The sequence below is a fragment of the Parus major genome, chromosome 1A, assembly GCF_001522545.3.
Source record: "Parus major isolate Abel chromosome 1A, Parus_major1.1, whole genome shotgun sequence".
Taxonomy (NCBI): domain Eukaryota; kingdom Metazoa; phylum Chordata; class Aves; order Passeriformes; family Paridae; genus Parus; species Parus major.
The window spans coordinates 11,674,110-11,695,236 of record NC_031773.1 but is presented as its reverse complement, the minus strand read 5'-3'; the positions used below and the strand labels follow the sequence as shown (position 1 = coordinate 11,695,236).

At 39.8% G+C, this 21,127-nt stretch overlaps 1 protein-coding gene across 2 annotated transcripts in view; it reads left to right on the top strand.

Moving 5' to 3' along the window:
* Positions 1–21,127, top strand: part of RELN (reelin) — a 271,266-nt gene that overhangs the window by 201,737 nt on the left and 48,402 nt on the right. For both annotated transcript variants that reach the window (XM_015628416.3, XM_015628417.3), the window contains exons 26-36: positions 2,026–2,197; positions 2,589–2,789; positions 4,860–5,095; positions 7,738–7,895; positions 8,795–9,002; positions 14,416–14,492; positions 16,006–16,164; positions 18,104–18,292; positions 18,518–18,791; positions 20,079–20,219; positions 20,315–20,492. In XM_015628416.3, the coding sequence (XP_015483902.1) occupies positions 2,026–2,197; positions 2,589–2,789; positions 4,860–5,095; positions 7,738–7,895; positions 8,795–9,002; positions 14,416–14,492; positions 16,006–16,164; positions 18,104–18,292; positions 18,518–18,791; positions 20,079–20,219; positions 20,315–20,492 (1,993 nt within the window). The remainder of the gene's footprint in view (positions 1–2,025; positions 2,198–2,588; positions 2,790–4,859; positions 5,096–7,737; positions 7,896–8,794; positions 9,003–14,415; positions 14,493–16,005; positions 16,165–18,103; positions 18,293–18,517; positions 18,792–20,078; positions 20,220–20,314; positions 20,493–21,127) is intronic.

Here is a 21,127-nt window from a genome sequence, read left to right as displayed (position 1 = left end):
GAATAGAATAGAATAGAATAGAATAGAATAGAATAGAATAGAATAGAATAGAATAGAATAGAATAGAATAGAATAGACCTAAAACTGTGCTCAGTGTTACTCCATCCTAGATGCAGAATCGATGTTTCCACTTGCTAAATTTTATCCCATGAATCAATCCCAATGCTCCAATCTGTCAAGATTCCTCTGCAAGACCTCTTGACCCTCAAGAGAGCCAATAGAACCTCCCAGCTTGTATCATCAGCAAAAGGGTGCATTCAACTCCTGCATCCATATTACTGATAAATGCCTTGAACAGGACTGAACCTGAGGAACACTGCTGGTGTCCAGTCACCAGGCAGATGTGACCCCATTCACTACAACCCTTTGAATTCTGCCCCCTCATACAGGCCTTCACCCAGCACATTGTGAACCTGCTCATCCCACAGGTGGACACCTTGTCCATAAAGACACTGTGAGGTCAAAAGCCTTACTAAAATCTAAACTATGGCTACCCCCTTCCCCTCATCTACTAGGTGAGTACTTTGGTCAAAATTATAGGACACGCCCAACAAAGAAGCTAAATAATGAAAGCTTCAATAATGAACTATCCAACACATTTTTAGACAAAACATTTGCCCTTCTGAGCACCAGAAGAGTGCTGGTCCTTACTGAACATAACTATGCAGATTTATTTTTCTCTTGTTTCAAATGTGGTCCAGATCTCATTTTCCAATTCCTATCCTCCAACAGTAAACCTCAGAATTCTCTTGAAAAGAACTGAAAAAGAATTCTTTCTCCTCTCTATGCCTAACTGGCAAGTGAAGCAGAGTACATGGTACAATAAAACGTGATATAAAGAAAGGGTTTGTATGTATAAAGGATTGTATGTATAAATGCATATATATAAGCTGTCTGAAATAGGACTGGGCACTTATACTGGATATGTATATGATATACTGGACTTTTACTTTTTGACATAAGTATGATTAGGCTTGAAATTTGAACTTTTCTTTAACATCATTTTTGTAAGGTGTTTTTTTAAGTTGAACATAAAGCAAACTGAACAGACCTGAAGTTCTTTTACAAAGATCTGTACAGCAGGCCTGAAGTATTTTTACCCAAAGAAAACTGCTACATAATCTATTGCATTGTAACAGCAGGATGCTTTTGTCTACAAATAGGACCAATCAGCAGAAGAGAATGAGAAATTAATTTTGCTAGGATATGCCACTATTACTTCCTGGCATCAGAAAAACATTAATACTTGATGAACATGGATCAGCTGAATAGTTTGATTCAAAGCTAGAGAGCTCAAATCAGTTCCTTATTGTGTTTGGCAATATAGTAATAGAGCATAAAAAACAGACATTGTCTTGAAGAGTTTACATTCTTCACAGACAAGAAGAACAAAAGCTTCTTGATATTCAGCGTCTAAATAGGTATCTAGATACATGGAAAAAATAGAACAATAGCATCATAGATCACTAAAGTTGGAAAAGACCTCCAAGATCATGAAATCCAACCTTTGACCCAACATCACCATATAAACTAAACTACAGCACTAAGTGCCATATCCAGGTTTTTTTGAACACTTCCAGGGATGGTGACTCCTCCAGGTCCCTGGGCAGCCCAGGGAGCTCCAATGCCCGACCACCTTTTCAGCAGAGGAACTCTGCCTGTTGCCCAACCTGAATCTCTCCAGGCAGTGTTTGAGGCAATGTAGTCATGTTCCTGGTTGCCTGGGAGAAGAGGCTGATTCCCATCTCACTACAACCTCCTTTCAGGTCGTTGTAGAGAGCAATGAGGTCTCTGCTGAGCCTCCTTTTCTCCAGACTAAATAACCCAAATTTCCTCAGCTGAAGCTCATATGAGTTACTCTCTTAGAGCCTTCCCCAGCTCCATTGCCTTTCTCTGGACACACAAATTACTGAGGACTTGTACACATAAGATAGATGCTGCCTTTCCTGCCTCTTTTCCCTGTTGTGTGATATATTCTTCTACAAACTGTGTTCTCTGAAGTCCTTCTCAATTTGTGTTCCTCAGGTTTGTCTATCTGGAGCTGCCAGCTGCAGCCAAGACCCCTTGCACCAGGTTTCGCTGGTGGCAGCCGGTGTTCTCAGGGGAAGGGTACGATCAGTGGGCCATCGACGACATCATCATTTTGTCAGAGAAGCAGAAGCACATCATTCCTGTTGTTAATCCCACCTTACCACAGGTAACAAGCAAGAGCCAGCTGTGGATATCCCCACATAACAACTATCCTGTTAGGAGACTTGTTTGAACATAGTTTTCTTTTGAAAATACTGGGTCTATTTAAAGAGACAGCTGTAGTGCTTGCAGCTGCTTCTCTGTGTGGGCTTAACCTGGGTCTTTCCACAAAATAGTCGGGCTCCTAAGCTTTGTGACAGAGGATGTAATGATGTATCTCTGCAAAAAGTCAAGACTGAAGTCTTGGAAATTAAATTAAATTTAATTTAAATCAAATTTTTTTTGAAAACTACAGAAAATAAAAATTGCAAAATTTGGAAGTTCATAGTTTTGGGAATTACTCTGAAGTCACACTGCAAGGGGATAATACCTCTGGCTTTCCTTTTCATTTCTAACAGAACTTTTATGAAAAGCCAGCATTTGATTACCCTATGAACCAGATGAGTGTATGGTTAATGCTGGCCAACGAAGGGATGACCAAAAATGAAAGTTTCTGCTCTGCCACCCCCTCTGCCATGCTCTTCGGTAAATCAGATGGAGACCGGTTTGCAGTGACCCGAGATCTAACTCTGAAGCCTGGATATGTCCTGCAGTTCAAGGTATTCCTTAAACATTAATCTGTGCAAGAATATCAGTAAAACTGCCCTTAGCCAATACTTGCAAGATGCCACTGGGGCCACAGTTCAAACAAAGGTGATAAATTAGACAATTGTGTAAAAAGGTGTGAAGAGCACATGTATGAACTCATACAGATAAAATCCCATCCTGCTTTCTAGAAGAATAGCCAAAACCTTGATGCAGGAAAGCATTTTTACTGCTTTCACTGGAGAAGTTTTAAAGGTTTTTGTTCTTCAGCACGTTTCAGAAGTGTCTTGAAGTGACTGTCATTATATTCAAGTCAGTACTAGGAAATGCTACTGCACTGTTAAGCAAAAAAGGATTTATCCTGTCTGGGGCTCTGTGAGTACAAAAGCTCCAATGTGGTTTGGGTACATTTTTTGTATTTTAAACTATTTAAGGACTTACAAGCTGCTCTGTACTCCAGTGTGGGGTTTTCCATATAATTTGCTTTTATTGTGTCAATGAATATAGGCTCCAATTAGCATTTTCTTCTTTAAAGAGCTTACAAAAATTTCAGTGGTCTGACAATACATCAGAATATGGGCTCCAAAGAAAGTGTGTTTGCTTTGACAAGCTCTTGTTTCTGAACCGTAATCAAAATTTTATTGAGTTTATAATGAAATCCCATTGGTGAATTCTGGAAGTTGGTTGCAATGCAATTTTAATGAGCTCCCCACAAATACATGGTCCTTACATAATTGGTGGATACAGACACTGAATAATTTACAAGTGGAATTATTAAAAAGATCAGATGTTTACAGGCAGCTTTTCAAATATAATTCCCACAGTTCTATAAATAGGAAAGTTCGTTAGAAATACTGGGATTTGTAAAATAATCTAATTTCAACTAAAAGATATGCTAATAAAATGCTATACAAACTGAGGGATTTCAGTACAATTTTCTTGGAGTATTGCATGCAGTTTTATACTTTAAACTGTCTAGAACCCAAGGATATCTCAATATATAAATACCATTTAGCATGGAAAAGATGCTATTTGCTTTTCTACCACCCTCCTGTACTGTAGTGTCTAAGTCTCCATTCTCTAGGTTTGATGGTCAGCAGCAATTAAAAAATCATCTAGGTTAAAAAAAAATTCAGTACTTAAAAATGTTTCATACACCTTCCATCACTGAAGCACTTGACAAATGTAACATAACTATAAAACATAAGAATGTGTCACAGAAGTGTGTGCTCTTCCTTATAAATTCTATTATTTAAGGACTGAATTTATACTTTTCTGGAAAGCTTTTCAGCCTGCACATAAATGTGTTAGTCCTATTTGCATGCTTTTGTGAGTGTGTGAAATTTCCATTTTAAATAGCAGACTGGAATAATTTTGCATTTATAAGCTCAAAGACAGTAATTTGTTAGAATTATTTCATTTTACATGAATGATTTTGTTTTACATCTTACATTCTACAGCTCAAGTAGAATTCCTGCAATAAAATAATGAAAACTAATATTTTTCTGATAGCTTGAAGAATGAAACTGAAACTTCAAATCAGCAGCTGATTTTAGTCCTGGTTGAATTCTCATTTCACATTTTAGTATACATTTTTCTTCTTAATCCAGATTTTATTCTATTCTGGGGGCCCAAATTGCAGTGCCAACTCGCAGACATCATTCCTGCAAGGCCAGTAGGGCTAACCTGGGAGTCAGGCTGATCCTCTGGGCACACTGGGCTGCAGATGTGATGGATCCCAGAGGGTACAGCTCTTCCCACTCCTGGGCATGCAGCTGCCTGCACAGAGTTTGCTGTTTGGGGCTTGCTATGCACAGGGACCCTTGGAAAGTTCTTTGCACCTTTTTGTGTGCTGAATTCAGCAACCTTAATGATGGAATAGTGGGAATTTTTCACCAAGAAATGTCATTTAAGTATAGGAAACAGACCCCAAGCATTAGTCAGTGTCTGCCACCGGGCTTCAGAGCAACTGCTCAGAGCATTAAGCCTTCCAGCACAAAAAGTGAAAGCTGGTTTGCAGCCAATAAATACTGATATCAATGCAGATTTCTTCATATCATTTCTGACTCTCTGCTTCTTTGCAGCTGAACATCGGCTGCACCAACCAGTACAGCAGCTCTGCCCCCGTTCTGCTGCAGTACTCACACGATGCTGGGCTCTTCTGGTCGCTGGTGAAGGAGGGCTGCTACCCCGCGTCCCCGGGCACGAAGGGCTGCGAGGGCAGCTCCCGGGAGCTCAGCGAGCCCTCCGTGTACCACACGGGAGACTTTGAGGACTGGACAAGAGTTACTATTGTTATCCCCAGGTCGCTTGCAGCCAGGTACGGTGCACTGTAACCCAGTGATGCCAGGGGGACCCGTGGATTAGCTGATTTTTAGCTGCTTCTAGAATGGTACATTAGGAAGAAGTTGCAAAGCTGTGAATAAAAGCAGTGTTAAAATATGGCAGATCTGTGGGAAATATATTATGCTGCCCAAAACAGTGAGAATTTTCCATTTTAAAGGTGTCAGATTGGTCTGTAATAAATAATTAAATTACAAAGCAGTGAGGAACCCAGCACTTCTTAATTTTACATCAATCCCTTCATTGTCTTTATCCATGTCAGCTAGGTCAGAGGCACCAGCAAGAGAGTAATAAGTCACATGAATTAAATAAGCCATTTCAACAGGATTAATTTTAGTTACCATTCTGGGCAAAGAAACCTTAGCAAGGTATTTGAGCTGGTGCATAATGTGCTGTGTCACTGAAGGCAGCCAGGACAGCCAGAGGCAAAGGAGGGAAGAATGGCAGATGTGCCCATCTGCAAGCACAACCTCAGAATCAGATTAATACAACTGAGAAAACACCTGATGGTGCAATACACAAACAAGCCATGAAATCAGGAGGGTTTTCTCAGTCTTATCTGGATTTGGCTGAAGTTTCTCACTTCATCAGTGAAACCCCCCAATCTAATTTGTTGTATGCACCGAGCTCTGCCAGCACAACCACCCCACCAGGCCCCTGCCCATGTGCCCCTGCCTCTCACCCCCAGCAGCTTCTCTAGTGCTGCCTGGGGGTTTCTGAGCCATCCTCCTCCCTCATCCTCAATCCCACTGGAGTGTGTGGTGTGTTTTGTAGCAGGGGAGCCAGTGCCTCTGCCGCAAGGACTTGAAATAGCAGTGTGTACCATAACAAGTTTGTCCTTTCTTCAGTAATTAGCCAATAAAAGCAGGTGCCAAATCGCACAGATATGACACCAGCTGATTTGATTTACCCAAAACAAGCAGGGCAGAATCAATAGCAGCAATCTGTTTGGCATTATGTTCAGTAATGTGATCAGGAATAAGAAGCTCATGCTAATACATTAAAAATGTAAGTATTGTGACTGCAATGAGTGTTTTAGCATGTTGAGAATTGAGTTTATGGAGAGCCACTTAGGAAATCATGGTTCATGCATTACCCAGAGAGCATGCCATTTCTTTATTTGGTACAGAGCATGAGCATGATGATCACCTACCTACCTACCAAATCCCAGTGCACAGCAAAAAAGAAAAAGCAATATGTTTATTATTCTTTTAGGCAGAGTAGCAAGGAGGTTATTAGTTAACCCATTCTCTTGGCAATGAGATTTTAAATCTGTTCCCCTCTCTGGAGCTCCTGTAAAATGATTCAGCTAAAAGTTAAAGACTGGAAATTAATAACTAAAATATTTTTTCTTCATGTTTCCTAAGCAAAGAGTCAGAGTTGTGGGCAGAGTGGGAGTTTCAGACAAAGTTTATTAAAGAAACCCTCCCACTGAGTCATGAGGTCAAGAAAGGACCCCACTGCTTTCTAAACTCCTTCTCAGAGAGGAGCCTGGGTGCATCTGGATTCAATCTTAGCCCTAGACTTTGTCAGTGGTTTATATCTAAAGGATTATACAGGTGTAACTGAACCTTTTCACAGATTTGTCCTGCAGGATTAGGGATGGCAAACTAGATCTATTTATATAAATATGTTTATTTATGATTTATTATGGTAAAAATTAGACAAGAAGATCTTAATCAGAATTATTTACTACAGAGTATTGGAGCTATAACAACTATTGTAATACAGTGTACTGTAAAGCAACACTGAAGCAACTGTATCAAAGCAAATGCATTAAAGCTAGCAAAAACAATTATTAAGTAGAGATTGATGTTACTCAGCCATACAATGACCATGAACAAATTTCTTGCTCAGTCTCAAGGATTAATCTTTAGGGACACCCCCACCCAATGGAAGAATCTGCAGCCACTCCAAGAAAGGGTATATCACAAAACCCTGCCATTAAAAATTGGGACTAGGCTTTTAGAGTATGAACTGATGGACTGTCTCTGGTCCAGCTGTGTCAGCTCAGCAATCTTAGATAAGTTATTAGTGATATCACTTGTTTGTTCCTTCATCCATATTTTACCAGGTCTACCATATCTCCATCTCACCATCAGAATGTTTAACTTTGGGACTAAAGAGTCAGAATGGTTATTTGCCATTCTATTTAGAAAGTGGCTTTTTTTCTTGTATCCAAATAACTTAAAGGTTTTTTACTCAAAAGTGTACAATGCCACAATAAACTCTGTATCGCTGCTGTTACTGAGTTCCTTTCAAAAATACTGTAAGAAATGAAATTCTGGAATTTTGATACATAATTAGCAGTTCAGGTTGGACTGAGTAGTAAAAAGCATCTTCAAAGTCACATCTAATCATTCACTGTTGTTGATAAAACCATGTATTCGTTCTTTGCCTCGTGCTGATGGATACGGGCCAGAGAAACAGAGGAAATCAAAATGCAGCCAAAAAGTCTGGAAGAGATATCCTTAAGCAATGTTGCACAAATGTAGCATGACAGAAATCCGGGCATCCTATTTGCAAATGGCTAATTTGGGAAAAGGTCCACTTAATCTTAAGCAAGGACCAGCAGCTGTTGAAGCCAGGAGGAGCAACAGCGCTGTTTTTTCTCCGCAGTAAGACCCGATTCCGCTGGATCCAGGAGAGCAGCTCCCACAAGAGCGTGCCTCCTTTCGGCTTGGACGGCGTCTACATCTCTGAGCCTTGCCCCAACTACTGCAGCGGCCACGGGGACTGCGTCTCGGGGGTCTGCTTCTGTGACCTGGGCTACACAGGTAAGACAACCCTCCTCAGGTGGGTTACAGTAAGCACTGCCTGAGTTAAACCTCTAAACCTGACATCTCGTTTTTCCTCTCCAATATTCCACAGAAATATATGATGACATATATTGCATGGGCTGCCAAGAGGAATCTTTCTTGTTTTGTTAAATTAAATTCAGCACAGGCAAAGCTGAGCAGCTGAAGGCAGCGGACACTGTTGATGTTTCTAGCAACCACAATCTTTGAACATCACCATCTGTATGAATGGGAAGGGACTAGCAATAAAAGAGAAAACAAAATAAAATATTATAAACTGAAAAGTCTGCTTAAAAGCCTTTGGATCATCTTCAAAAGAATTGTTGCCATTTTTGAGTCCCCTGGCCATCAGATGGCATGGGACCAGGAAGGAGCATATGTTCTGACAGGCCCTTCTGTGGAAAATTCTGCTCACTTGTGGTTTTAGGGGCTTTTATGCTGAAATAGGAAAAATCCCAAAATGCAAACCCTGTGAAAAAAAAATGATTGACACAACTAGTTGCACACTGCAGTCTTTTCAACCCTCAACCAACAAAGCAATAAGCTAACATCTTTTGTTCGAATTGTTTAAAATTAAATAGAAGGATAATATTTTTCCGTTAGCAAAAAATGTCTTATCAACATAAAGCTTGGCTGTTTTTCACCTAGAGAAATAAGCCATCTTAGAGTTTAGAGGAAGAGGGCTTATTCTTCCTACAGAAATTTGTAAAGTGGGTTTAAAAAGGTACAACCCAGTCATCAGGGCATTTTCTGAGAAAAGCCTGGTGCTTTGTCACATATAGATGTAACAGAACCGTGTGCCAGTGTACTGTATCTGACCCTTACTCTGTCCAACACAGTTTCACCAAAGCGTCTCCCTCTTTTCTTTTTTCTTGAAGCATCACATGGAACCTGTGTGTCTAATGTGCCTAACCACAGTGAGATGTTCGACAGGTTTGAGAGGAAGCTAAGCCCTCTCTGGTACAAGATAACAGGAGGTCAGGTCGGGACAGGCTGTGGTGTGCTCAGCGATGGAAAATCTCTGTACTTCAATGGACCTGGCAAAAGGGAGGCAAGGACTGTCCCCCTGGACACCACAAATATCAGGTCAGTGCTCAGTGCTGCTTCTCACAGTTGTCTGTCTATTCATGTTCTCTCTTCTGTCCTCTTGCAAGTCTGGATATGAGAAGGTGGGAAATGTTTTTGATTTTTTTATGGTAGTCGTAACCTGTACAAGAACTCTGAAAGATGGAAAAAATCCATTTTTGTTCATTCTGGTGTACTATTTCATTTTTTTGAAAGAGAATTCTTACATTAGAAACAGTGAACAAATAAAATAAAATAAAATAAAATAAAATAAAATAAAATAAAATAAAATAAAATAAAATAAAATAAAATCTCTCTATCTTTCTGAGAAGATAGTTTGCATTGTATTTTAAGGCAGAAGACATGGTCTTGAGAATGCACAAATCCTCAAACTCTGGCAATAGCTGGGGAGAAAAGCTCCTTTTCCTCTGACAGTGTCGAATTGCAGGCATGAGGATAGCATAGCAAGGAGCTGTTGTTTACTTGCCAGATGTGAATTACTCCACTTGTCAGAAGTGCAAAGGAATGGAATGTGAATTGTTTCTGCACAGCCAAGAGGCTAACAAGCCTTCACCTCTCTCCCTGCTGGTACTGAATTCTGCTACATTGATAGCAATTATCCTCTTGTCTCAAATTGCCTAGCTGATTAATGTAATTAGGATGAACAAAGGGCTGTTAATTCTAACCACTATTTAGCTGGGAGTTTGCTGCTGCTTTGTCCAGTCTCATGAGAAATTAGGCACCTGAAACCTTGAGCACCCTACAATTTTGGCACTTAGCTTAATAAAAATTATTTCTCCTGACAAATGCTGCTCTGAGAGTAAGTAATGCCATGATTTGCTCCATTATGGAATTTGTAGGCTCACCCAGCAAAGACTGGCCAGAGGTTACTGTGATCACTCTGTAGCTCAGGCAAGCAGGGACAGTGTGGGGGCTGCTGGTTTGGGGGAAACCTCAGCTGCTCCCTGGCACTGCACAGCACTGCACCAGCCACCTTTCTTCTGTCCCCTGCATGTCTGACAAATACATGTCACAGATGTATAATTATGTAAATTAGTTATTAATTAAACTAATTAATTGTTTGACAAATATGCTTTGGACAAGTACACGTGTGCCTTGGAACTCTGGGAAGATGTGAGCACATTTATTCCACTGTCTCCAAATCCTGTGTTATTAGTCCTGGGAAGCCTTATATTAGAAGCAGTCTAGACTACTTCCTCAAGAAGTCACTATTTAAAACAGTATTTTTGAGTTATTCCTTCTTTCATGGAGAAATCTTTTTATAATGTATTCCCTTTAGTTTTAATATTACTTTGAAAAAACACTTCTAATGCCAGATGTTCATATTTGTAGCTTTCCATTTTTGTAAAGTTTGAACTATTTTAAAAGCCAAAAGATGTTTTAAAATTCTGAGCAATGCTCCTTCTTGATGTTTTTAACGTACCACTGCTTCTGTTTTGCACAAGTAAATGGTTATCTTGTGTCTTAAAACTGACTCAAAAACATAAATGGCCAGAGAGATAATTGGTAAGAGCAACTATGATCTCTCTTCTGGCCATGTATTCATAGTGTGAGCTGCTCTCTTGATGGAACTGATTGTTATGTCAAAATAAATCAGCATTTAATTTTTTTTTTGAAGCATCACAGTGAACAGGTTAACTCAGTTGAACAATTCAAGCTCAAAGCCACATCCCTGGGCTGTTTGCTAGACAGAACAGAGTGGTCATCTCAAACACAAATGGGACTAATATGGATTTTTTGCTTTTTTCAGTGTATGCTGAAAGGTAGTAGCCACCTGATGCTGCTTGGCCAGAACATGAACTTTTTAGACTGCAGGAATTATCCCAGGCTGCTTTTGTGTTCAGAGGAGAGAACAGCTACTTTAAAAGGGCAACTCAACTCATCCTAAAAAAGCAGCCAACAGCAGCCAGCGCTTTTTCTTCTGCAAACACGTATTTCTTTCTTTCATTAACTGTAAGGCAGCCTGAGTTGGCAGTGCATAGCTCAGACATTCAGCTTCAGACACCTTGCTCTGAACAGATGCATCCCACTTAAATGTTTGAGGCCGTCTGTAACATTAACTCTGTCTTTTTTTCTAGAAGCAAAAGCGCACAAAATTTATGAGAGTGTGAAGGGTTAACTGAAAGACCCATACACTAAAAAGAAAATAATTCCTCAGCCTAGAAATTTTTTTCATTATTGGAGCTAAAATTAATGTCACTTGAAAAGGGAGATTAAAGGGAAGTACTTTTTCACATTTTGGTATTACTTTTTGCATTCAGTAATGCCTTGCATAGAATTCAGTTATCTTATTAGGGGTCATCTTAGCCCCTGAACAGTTATTTTTTATTTTTGCAAGGTTTTTTTTGTCCGGGGGGTTTTGGTGACTGAGTAAACAGCAGGAAAATATGCCTTGAAAGACATGCTGTTAGATATGTGGATTGAGGGTTGTGAATAGGAAGGCTGAAACTCCTGCAGTAGTTTTTTAAGCTGCTTATTTTTCAGGTTAATAGTGTTTTCCCAGACCTTTTCAGATCTTGTTTTGTTAAATCATGCATGGAAGAGCCTGATGGAAAAATTGAAAAATATTGCAAGACACTGTTTTTTTTATTTTCTGTCTGAATTCCTTCAGATCTACCTATGCATGTTCCCTATCATCAGTTACAGCTTTTTGAACGTGAAGTGTAAATTTTATGTAAAGAATATATTTTTTTTTCCTTTTTTTAAGTACAAAGACCTTTTTCCCTTTCACCCTTCTCTTCCCAGCCCAGCATGGTCCATGGGGCTTGGTGTCCCTGGTTTGCTCTGCTCCAATGAGGTTTCCAGCCTGAGGAGTGTGGTGCTGCTCAGGGGAGCAGCCCAACAGGATACCTCCACACCCAGGTGTCACACTAACAGCATTTTAAACTAAAGCTTGTGCCTGGGAGCAAATGACCATTAAAAAAACCACTCAATTTTTAGTATATACATTAAGTGGTATCGTATTCTTAGCTTTGTTTGTCCTATTGCCTCCTTATTCCTTTATATGATTGACTACACCTTCTTTTCCCAGATATTAGGAGAATGTCACATAGCACTAAGAGAGCTGTAAGTGTCAAACTTAATTTCACCCAGACCATTATTTTGCCCTCTACTTCAGAAGCCCCCTGGAGTCTCTCCACTCCTTCCCTATTGCATGGCCCAACACACCAAAGGCACAATTTCACTGGCACTGCTTCCATCCTTCTGACTGACAATGTGAGACATGGATGCATTTTGGTTGCTGATGAGCTGCTGCCTCCCATTTTGGTGGCCTGTCCCTTATGACACTCTTAACTATCTGGTGGTGGGAGCATTTGCACACGGTGCCTACCTGGCATCTAGATGAAAACCATGGAATATATATATATTTTTTCCAAGTGGTGACATCTGGCTTGTTAGCTGACTTGGCTCCCATCTGCTTTACAGACTCCATTGCTAATGATTGTGCAGCCATCCCAGGGAGCTGTTCTGGGTCAGGCACTTAGAGATCAGATGGGCTGATTCACTCTTCTGCAGAAAGAGTTTTTTGTTCTTTGGTTTTGCTTTTTAACGATCTTCACATTTGGCAAGAATAAAAGAATTTAATAACAGGACTGTAAATCTATTCACCTCTGATGCTTCTGTCTAGAGTTTTATTGCCTGAATACTGTCTCCAACAACAGAGCTGCAGCAAACAAATAGAGCCTACCTGGCTAAATGGTGTAGTACTGTGAGCCTGACTGTCTAGAGCTATCTATGGGGTTATCTTAGCAATGAGATTGATGGGGATATTCTGGTTTGTCCTAGACCCTATGGATATACAAAACATCTCTGACAGTAAACACAGATTTTGACAACAGAACTGGAATGTGACTGAATTTAGAATCTGGACTTAGAGGAGGATTATGATATTGTGTATGTAACAGCGGGTGAGGGAAATTGGAGTCCTGTCTACATTTTACTGGTTCTGGCTGTAGTCCTGTAGCTTGTCTGTGATTCTACCAAAATTGCAACAAATTAGGACCAAATCCTCTGGAGCAAAAAGAGTTATCCTTGTGAAGAATTATTTGAGTGGCAAAAACACACCTCAAAAATTATGTTTTAAATAAAGATGTTATCTACATGCAATGGAATTAATGAAGCCTAATTTTCTATCATCCTAATCTAAAAACTGGCCAGGAAGCAAGGAGGAGAATGGCATTGCCAACTTGCAGCATGCAAAATCTCCTCGTGGGGTTGAGTCCAATTTCTCTGCTCAGGTGCCGTTTTTGGTGTGTAATGGGGACAACATGTGAAGAATGTGTAGGTAAGGGGGTGATGTCATTCTGAGTCATCTCAATGCTCTTTACCTTAGTTATGACCCAGTAAGACTCAGATGAATGCCTCAGACATGCAGTGAAATTTGGGGAGTGAGCAGCAGGCAATCAATTGAAATTAATTGTAGCTATATAGCAGAATAGTGTGTACCTAGGATAAAATGTAAACTACTCTAAAACCACAGAGTCACAATAATAAACAAGCTTAGCAGGGATATGACATTACTGTAGCTTGGGAAGAAAACCCAACCTAACAATATTTTGGAGCACAAGGATGGAATAATACTTAATTCAAATATTGCTAAACAGGGATGTTCCAGACTAATCCAGAGTTCTGACAATAACATCAGCAATCCCATCTCAAGGAGTTTTGTGGCATTAGAAGGGTTGCAGAAAGTAGTTTTGGGAAGAATTGAAGACATAGAAATATGTTCATGCAGACTCAGATGCAATGGTTGCCATGGTTTACAGTAGGAAGGAATAAGAGAAGGTAGGGAAGTGATAAAAGGACTGACTACAGGGCAGGTTGCAAGAAAAGCAGCTCAGGAACATTTTTCTTCACCACTTCATGATGTGAGAACAAGAGAATATTCAATTAAGTAATGATTTATAGGTTCAAAATCAAAGGGTTTACTTCACAAAATGTTCAGTGAACTCATTTCACTGAAAATTGTTTACATCAAGAATTTAAGGATCTAAAAAGAATTGGTGGTATCGGAGGATATAATAATTTTATTACAAATCTAATGCTGTGTTTTAAGGCTTCACCTAATTTCCAGTTACAATAGGCCAAGGTAAGATCTGATATAAAGAGTAGCTTTGCCTGCTTTGGAGATTTTGAAACTTTTGTGTGTGATGGAACTGCTAACTTCTCGTACTCAGTCAAAAACACGTTTATTAGGCACAAGATTAATAAACCACATCATTTTCTTCTGTCTTGGGTCCTTCACTACTTATCATGCCTGTGTTTGGTTTCTCTGGGAATATTGCCTAATCAATAAGCCTGGAATAATGATCTAACTCAAAATGCCATTAGTTAAGAGAAGTAAATTATCCTGACTGATCTTGCGCTATCAGAAGATGATTACACTTCTTTTCTATCCTGTGTTTTTTAAAAGGCTAGTTCAATTTTATGTACAACTTGGAAGCAAGACTGTTGGTAACTCCTGCAACAGACCAAGAGCCAGGAATGAAGGTAAAGCCCCTTTCCTTTATAATAAGCCTTTTTCATTTTGCGTCTTCAGCAGTGTTTTTACCTTTTTCTGCCGTTACATAATCAAGAAGTTGTTTGGTTTTTTTTAACATCAATCAATTACCTCCTCAGTTTTGTAAATGTTGAGAAAGCTATTTACTTTTGATGGACATTTCTAGTTATAATGAGTTACACCAAACCTAATGGTGATCCATCTGTAGGAGTAACTGTGGGGGCTGTGAAGGTCTAAGAAAGACAACATTTACAAAGCAAAGTATAATAGCTTGTATTAAACTATTTGATAGTGTTGGAAAATGGGTAAATTTACGAGTCCATGGGACTTTACATAAGGTCTGAAATAAAAGGAATGAAATTCCAGTTTGGGATAAAGTGGGAAAACTCCATTTCTGACCTGAATAAGAGTTGTGTACCTGAGAACTTGTTCATCTTCTCATCTACACCAGTGGGTCTAATAAAAAATTGCCTTCCAAAACAAGCTTATGCATGATTTACCCAAAACACAAGATTATAAAGTTGCAGCTGAAAATTTATTTAGTCTGAATAAATTCATCTCTCCCAGATGTCTCTGCTCTTATTTGGCCCATATGCTTAAAGTTCCTGTGGTGGAGGACTGATACTTTTGGGTCTAGTGTTTGGGAAGGATCAGAATTCTGGGAGCAGATTCCCATGTAAAGTGGTCTAGTTACATAAAGACAGACCACTGACATGAGAGATGAGAAAATTTAATTTTTCTCTCAGTATAAAGCTTTTAACATCAGTGGATTGTTTTCTGATATTTGGCATTGACTCACTCTCTGAGGAAAGCTGTAATCTTGCAGCACAGATTACACCAAGGGTTTGATTCCTTACTCATTTGCACCAGCATAAGACACCAAAAAAAAAATCCTTTATCTTTGAACATACACCAATATAAAAGAGTTCTAAGAGAAGAAATATGCACAGGTGCTTCATTCTTGTATTATCCCTTTTGATGAGCTCTGCTGGGCTTCTGTTGAATCCTAGAATTTGCCATACTGTGTGCATGATACAAAGACCATCTTAAATTATCTAAATACTATGATAATTAATTTCCAAGGATGTTGTGAGCTTGCATACATAGCAGGAGGATTGTAATCCCAGCTATCAGAATTATAACTCAGTCTTTCACATAAACTGCAAGGATACCCAACATGAAATAAATACTGTGTAAAGAAAATCATATTATTCCTATCATTTCTGTGGTATGATCATTAGTTTCCCTGAGGGTGTGAAAGTTTTGATTCTTTGAGTTTGGTGAAAATGGTCAAGATAGCATGTGGCAGCTGGTGACCCACATCACCTTTGCAGTAGGACTTTGTCCACTAAATGCTCCTGGACCAGGAGCTGCCTGAAGGGTGGGGCACATGTCAAAAGGTCTGTGCACAGGATGGGAGCTGGCAATTCCAGAGCACAGGGTGAACTGACCCCTCTTTGCTCTGCACAGTCACACTGACTCTTTTCCTCATTTTAAATACAGGACTTGTTGTTCAGTACACAAATGACAATGGGATCACCTGGAGTTTGCTGCGAGAGCTGGACTTCATGTCGTACCTGGAGCCCCAGGTTGTCTCCATAGATTTACCTCGAGAGGCCAAGACCCCTGCCACCGCTTTCCGCTGGTGGCAGCCACAACATGGTAAGCAAGGCCATCCTAAAAATCCATTAAGCAGCTTTACACAACCCACATGTCAGTGCTACTCAGTATAAACATGTTGTACAGAAACCTCAGCTCATAAAAACACAGTATTTTGAACAGTTGGATGTTGTAGGAGCATATTTGGGCTTTCCTGAGTCACACTGTGGCCATGATTTCCTTTTATAGCACCAGGATGATGAGTGGACTTAAGAGTAAAATTATTTAAGCTTAAACCAAAGATGCTGAGATAAAAGGAGGAAGGGGGGAAAAAAATTACAATTAAAAAAAAAAAAAAAAGCCTAAATAAAATCAGAGTTCTACCTGAGTGTACAGTGACCTGGGATGCCAAATGGCTTACACTCTTCATCTCATTTTTTTCTCTGTTTTGGAAATGTAGGCATAACTTGGCCTTGAATCTGCCTACCTGGTGACTCCCATCTCACTATTTTAATATCTCCACACTCCAGAACAGGGCCCCCTCTTCCCACCATTTCTGGTGTCCCAGAGCTCAGCTCCTCTGCCCATGCAAAACCTCTCAGGCACTTCCCACATCCTCAAATCAAAGTTGAACCCTGGTGCTGACTGATTCTACAGCTGCTGTGAGAGCTCCCCTCACATGGGGGCACATTACCACTACTAAAAGTGTCCTGATTAAGTCTTACCTTTGCACAAGGCAGCAGCTCCTGAGCTGCAGGAAATATAAGACAATATTCAGAAATACAGCAAAGTACATTTCAACAGCAATTCCTTGGGGAGCAAAGCACATAGCTTACATTCAGGTATGCATTATGATATGCAGCTTCTTAGACATCACTTATCATTTGATGGCTGATTTTATTAATACATTTTCTTGAGTTAAGTCCAGTATGTGCTGGACATAATTGTCCCCACTATGTCAGAGAATAGACAAGAGGGATGTGATTTAGTTAAGAAGACAGTTTCTTTGGTAAAAAGTGCTGAGCAATGACAGGTGCACCACAGACCATCATTCTGTGATGATCATTTGCACTGGTGAGTGGTGCAATGTCCAACCTGTTGCTCCCTATACTTGCCTTGGTGGCACCTGGATGACATCTGTCCCTGCTGAGGGTCATCACTCTTAAGACCACTGATGGCTCCCAGTATAAGCAAGGTTTTATGACTGGAAGTTGAAGTATGAGCTTTCACACTAGCACCTACAGGTGACAACCAATTCTGATTAGAGACATTAGTTCCTTCATGGACTATTCTCTGCCACTCCTCAGTGCAGAGTGGCCCTATCAGCCGTGACCCACGTTCCTCTTGGTGGCAAGGCAAAAGTCCTGGCACACTGCTACAAGCTCACCATTTATTGTAAAGGCTTCCCTTCCTCTCCTGTGAGGGCAATAATTGTGCAGTGAGATGTTCTTTTCAGCATGCCAGTAGAAAGGTGAATTGAGATGAGGGCCGAAGAAATGGGCTGGAGATGATGAAAGTGAAATGCCTGTAGGCTAGAGAGCAAGAGGAGAGAGATTTCCAGGAAGGAGAACAGCACTTCTCTAAATATTATCTGTACACAGAGCCTTCAGCATTTTCCTTCATGTTCTATTCACTTTCATACAAAAGCTATTTTGGGAACTATACAGAGGCCTTTCTAGTTTAGCTGTGGGGAATGGCAGGAGGGTTGTGATCCATAAAATGAAAATCCCCAGTCTAGAGGCTCAGGGAGTGTCTCATCAAACAGAGGGAGAGCATATGATGGCAAAGGCACTGAAGCCAAAGAAATGAAGAGGGAGATACGTGTGTTTATCTGTAATAGAAACATGCTCTAGAGTCCAGGTGCATCCTTGAGCAATGTTTTAGGCTTGTTTAACAGTGCTCAGTCTATGTGATTGAGCACTGCTCACTGAGTGAACACAGCATATGGGCATTAAAACAACTTACAGGGACTCCACTAACCTGTCTGTTCTGGTTTTTGTAGGGAAGCATTCAGCTCAGTGGGCTTTGGACGATGTGCTTATAGGGATGAATGACAGCTCTCAGACCGGCTTCCAGGATAAATTTGATGGAACTGTGGATTTACAAGCAAGCTGGTACAGAATACAAGGAGGTCAAGTAGACATTGACTGCCTGTCTATGGATACAGCTCTGATGTTCAGTGAAAACATTGGTATGTGTCATCAAACATTGCTAAATTTTGTATGAGTCTACTTTTTAAATTATATAAGGATCAAGCTTTACAAGATGGGAGGTATAGACAAATCCAAGTATTTAGTAATCTATAGGGAAGAGGGCTGGAAGAAGATGGAGGTAACAAATTTGAATGACAGTATTGAAAACATATGCTGAAGGTACACTTTGTTGTTGCATTTGTTGTTTTCCTCTCTTTTCTTAGGAAAACCTCGTTATGCTGAGACTTGGGACTTCCACGTATCAGCCTCCACATTCTTGCAGTTTGAGCTGAGCATGGGTTGCAGTAAGCCATACAGCAATTCCCACAGTGTTCACCTGCAGTATTCCCTGAACAATGGGAGAGACTGGCACCTGGTGACAGAGGAGTGTGTTCCCCCAACAATCGGCTGTCAGCAGTACACCGAGAGCTCCATCTACACTTCAGAAAGATTCCAAAACTGGAAGAGAGTTACTGTCTACCTCCCACCCTCAACCAAGTGAGCACTGCTCTTCTGGCTGTTTAGCATGACAAAGGATTTGCTGATCTAATTAGAACAAACATCCTCCAGCTTGGGAATGTTCTGCGCGTCTTTTAAATTTTTAAACGTGTGTTGTCACGCCACTAGAATTTTAAATTTCACTTCAAAATATTTCATCAGCTATAATGTGAAGTGTAGGGACTTAAGGATGTTACAGCTTTGATGAATGAATTCTTAAGTCTTGCCTGTAATTTATGACAGTAAGAGTAAGAATGCTAAACCAGCTTTTCTAACATTTATGCAATAAGAAGCAAGAATAAATACTCTGATCCATGCTTTCCTACAGCAGTGTTTTCTGTTATTGCACCTTAAGTTGTTATCCAACATTCAGACATGTTAGTCGCAGCATTCAGCAAGTCAGAACACATCACTGGACGTGCCACCTTCACCCTTATGACCAGGAGGAGAGTTCTGCTGACATCCTCAGGATATCACAGGGCTCTAAAAGGATGTGGCAGATGTGCTGGCATCCATCTCTCTAAATAAAACCATGCTCTAGTTTGGGAAGGACAGGTAATGATGACACTGCTTACCATGGTTCTGAGAAGTTCCACATTTCTTCAGAGCACTGTACACACTTCTGTACTTTTCATTACCCAGAAAATGGACACATAGGAAATTAACTGGGCCTGGAGTTCACAGCTTCCAATTCCACAGATCCCTCCAGAGGATCCTACATCATCTTCCAAAGAATTTCTTTTTTCCAAAATACTTCCCTCATTTGAGGATAATAAGGCAGTCAGCAGTGACAGCAGTGTGTATGCATGTACATAGTTGTACATTTATATTTATACATTCTTATATATATATATGTATATAAACATATATAACTATTGGTTTTTTCTTCACACAACACTTAGTATAAATGAACTTTCATAACTTCATACTTTACTGATGCAATTTTATTGTTTCCATTCTGCTAGCAACACATGGAGCTGTCAAATGCTAATGGAATTTCTAATTTCTGCTTAACCACTTTGTTGATCAGCAAGTATCTCAGCAATGTTCTTTCTTGATTATCACTTTGGGCACCTTTCTTTAGAATATGCTGGAATTTTGCCAAAAAGACTAACCTGAGAAATTTAAACTCACAGGTTCCTCCAGAATATGAATCTTTTTGAAATAAGTGGAAAATGCTTATTAATATGCTTTTCTTCAGAAGTCTGTGGGATTTTCTTTTTAGTATTTAGCACTTTCTGGATCAGAATTTTGAATCCTGAAATACATTTCTTCTGTCTTCAATAGCTCTCCCAGAACCCGGTTCAGATGGATTCAGTACAACTATGCTTCTGGAGTTGATTCTTGGGCTATTGATAATGTGGTTCTGGCTACAGGATGCCCCTGGATGTGCTCAGGGCACGGCATCTGTGATTCAGGTCATTGCATGTAAGTAGAAAACTGCTTAAGCTGCTTCACAGAAAGGATGTGTTTTATACAGGCCAGATGGATAATAATACCTTTTCTTCCCAATGTGTTGCTAGGTGTGACAGAGGCTTTGGAGGTCCATACTGTGTCCCTGTCCTTCCTCTGCCATCTGTCCTGAAGGATGATTTCAATGGTAATTTGCATCCAGACCTGTGGCCTGAAGTCTACGGTGCTGAGAGGGGAAACCTGAATGGTGACACCATCAAGTCTGGAACAGCTCTCATTTTTAAAGGGGTGAGAGATTACTTATATTGAAAAAACAATTAATGAAAACCAGTAGAGTTAAAAATAGAAAGTAAATTTTCTCTTGTTAGCCCCATATGTTTATATTGAAGTCTTTTGGCTAGAATTTGACATTTTGTTTATCTTGTCTTTTCCTACCCTAAACATGTTTTCCACAGCACCATGTTTTCCACAGTTGTTTTTTATGAACAGATGGGTTTCATCTCTTGGCTGTGTATTATTTTGTTTGTGATATAAACTCCTCCTTGACCACCAAAGGAAAAGAATGAAACTCTACACTGAGATTCTTGAAGTGAACTGTTTGGAAATATGGTACACATTAAAATCATGTTGAAGTCTCCTGATTGGCTTTTTAGTATTTTGAATAATACAAATTAGTCAGGGCTGTAGTCTGTGTAAACAATGTTTATGTATTTTGCCTGTGTTTTACTCAATTCTATCATTTTGATGTTTTTTAGTTCTTTAAAGACTTATTTTTGTTGATTGCAGATTTCAAAAGAACAGGAAATATATTTTCTAGATTTTTCAGTTCTTAACAAAATGAATAATAGACTTTTGTTCACAAGCACACAAATTCTCAGCTCACACGAGTCTTCATTTGACGCTGTGAACTCAGGCGCCCCCCC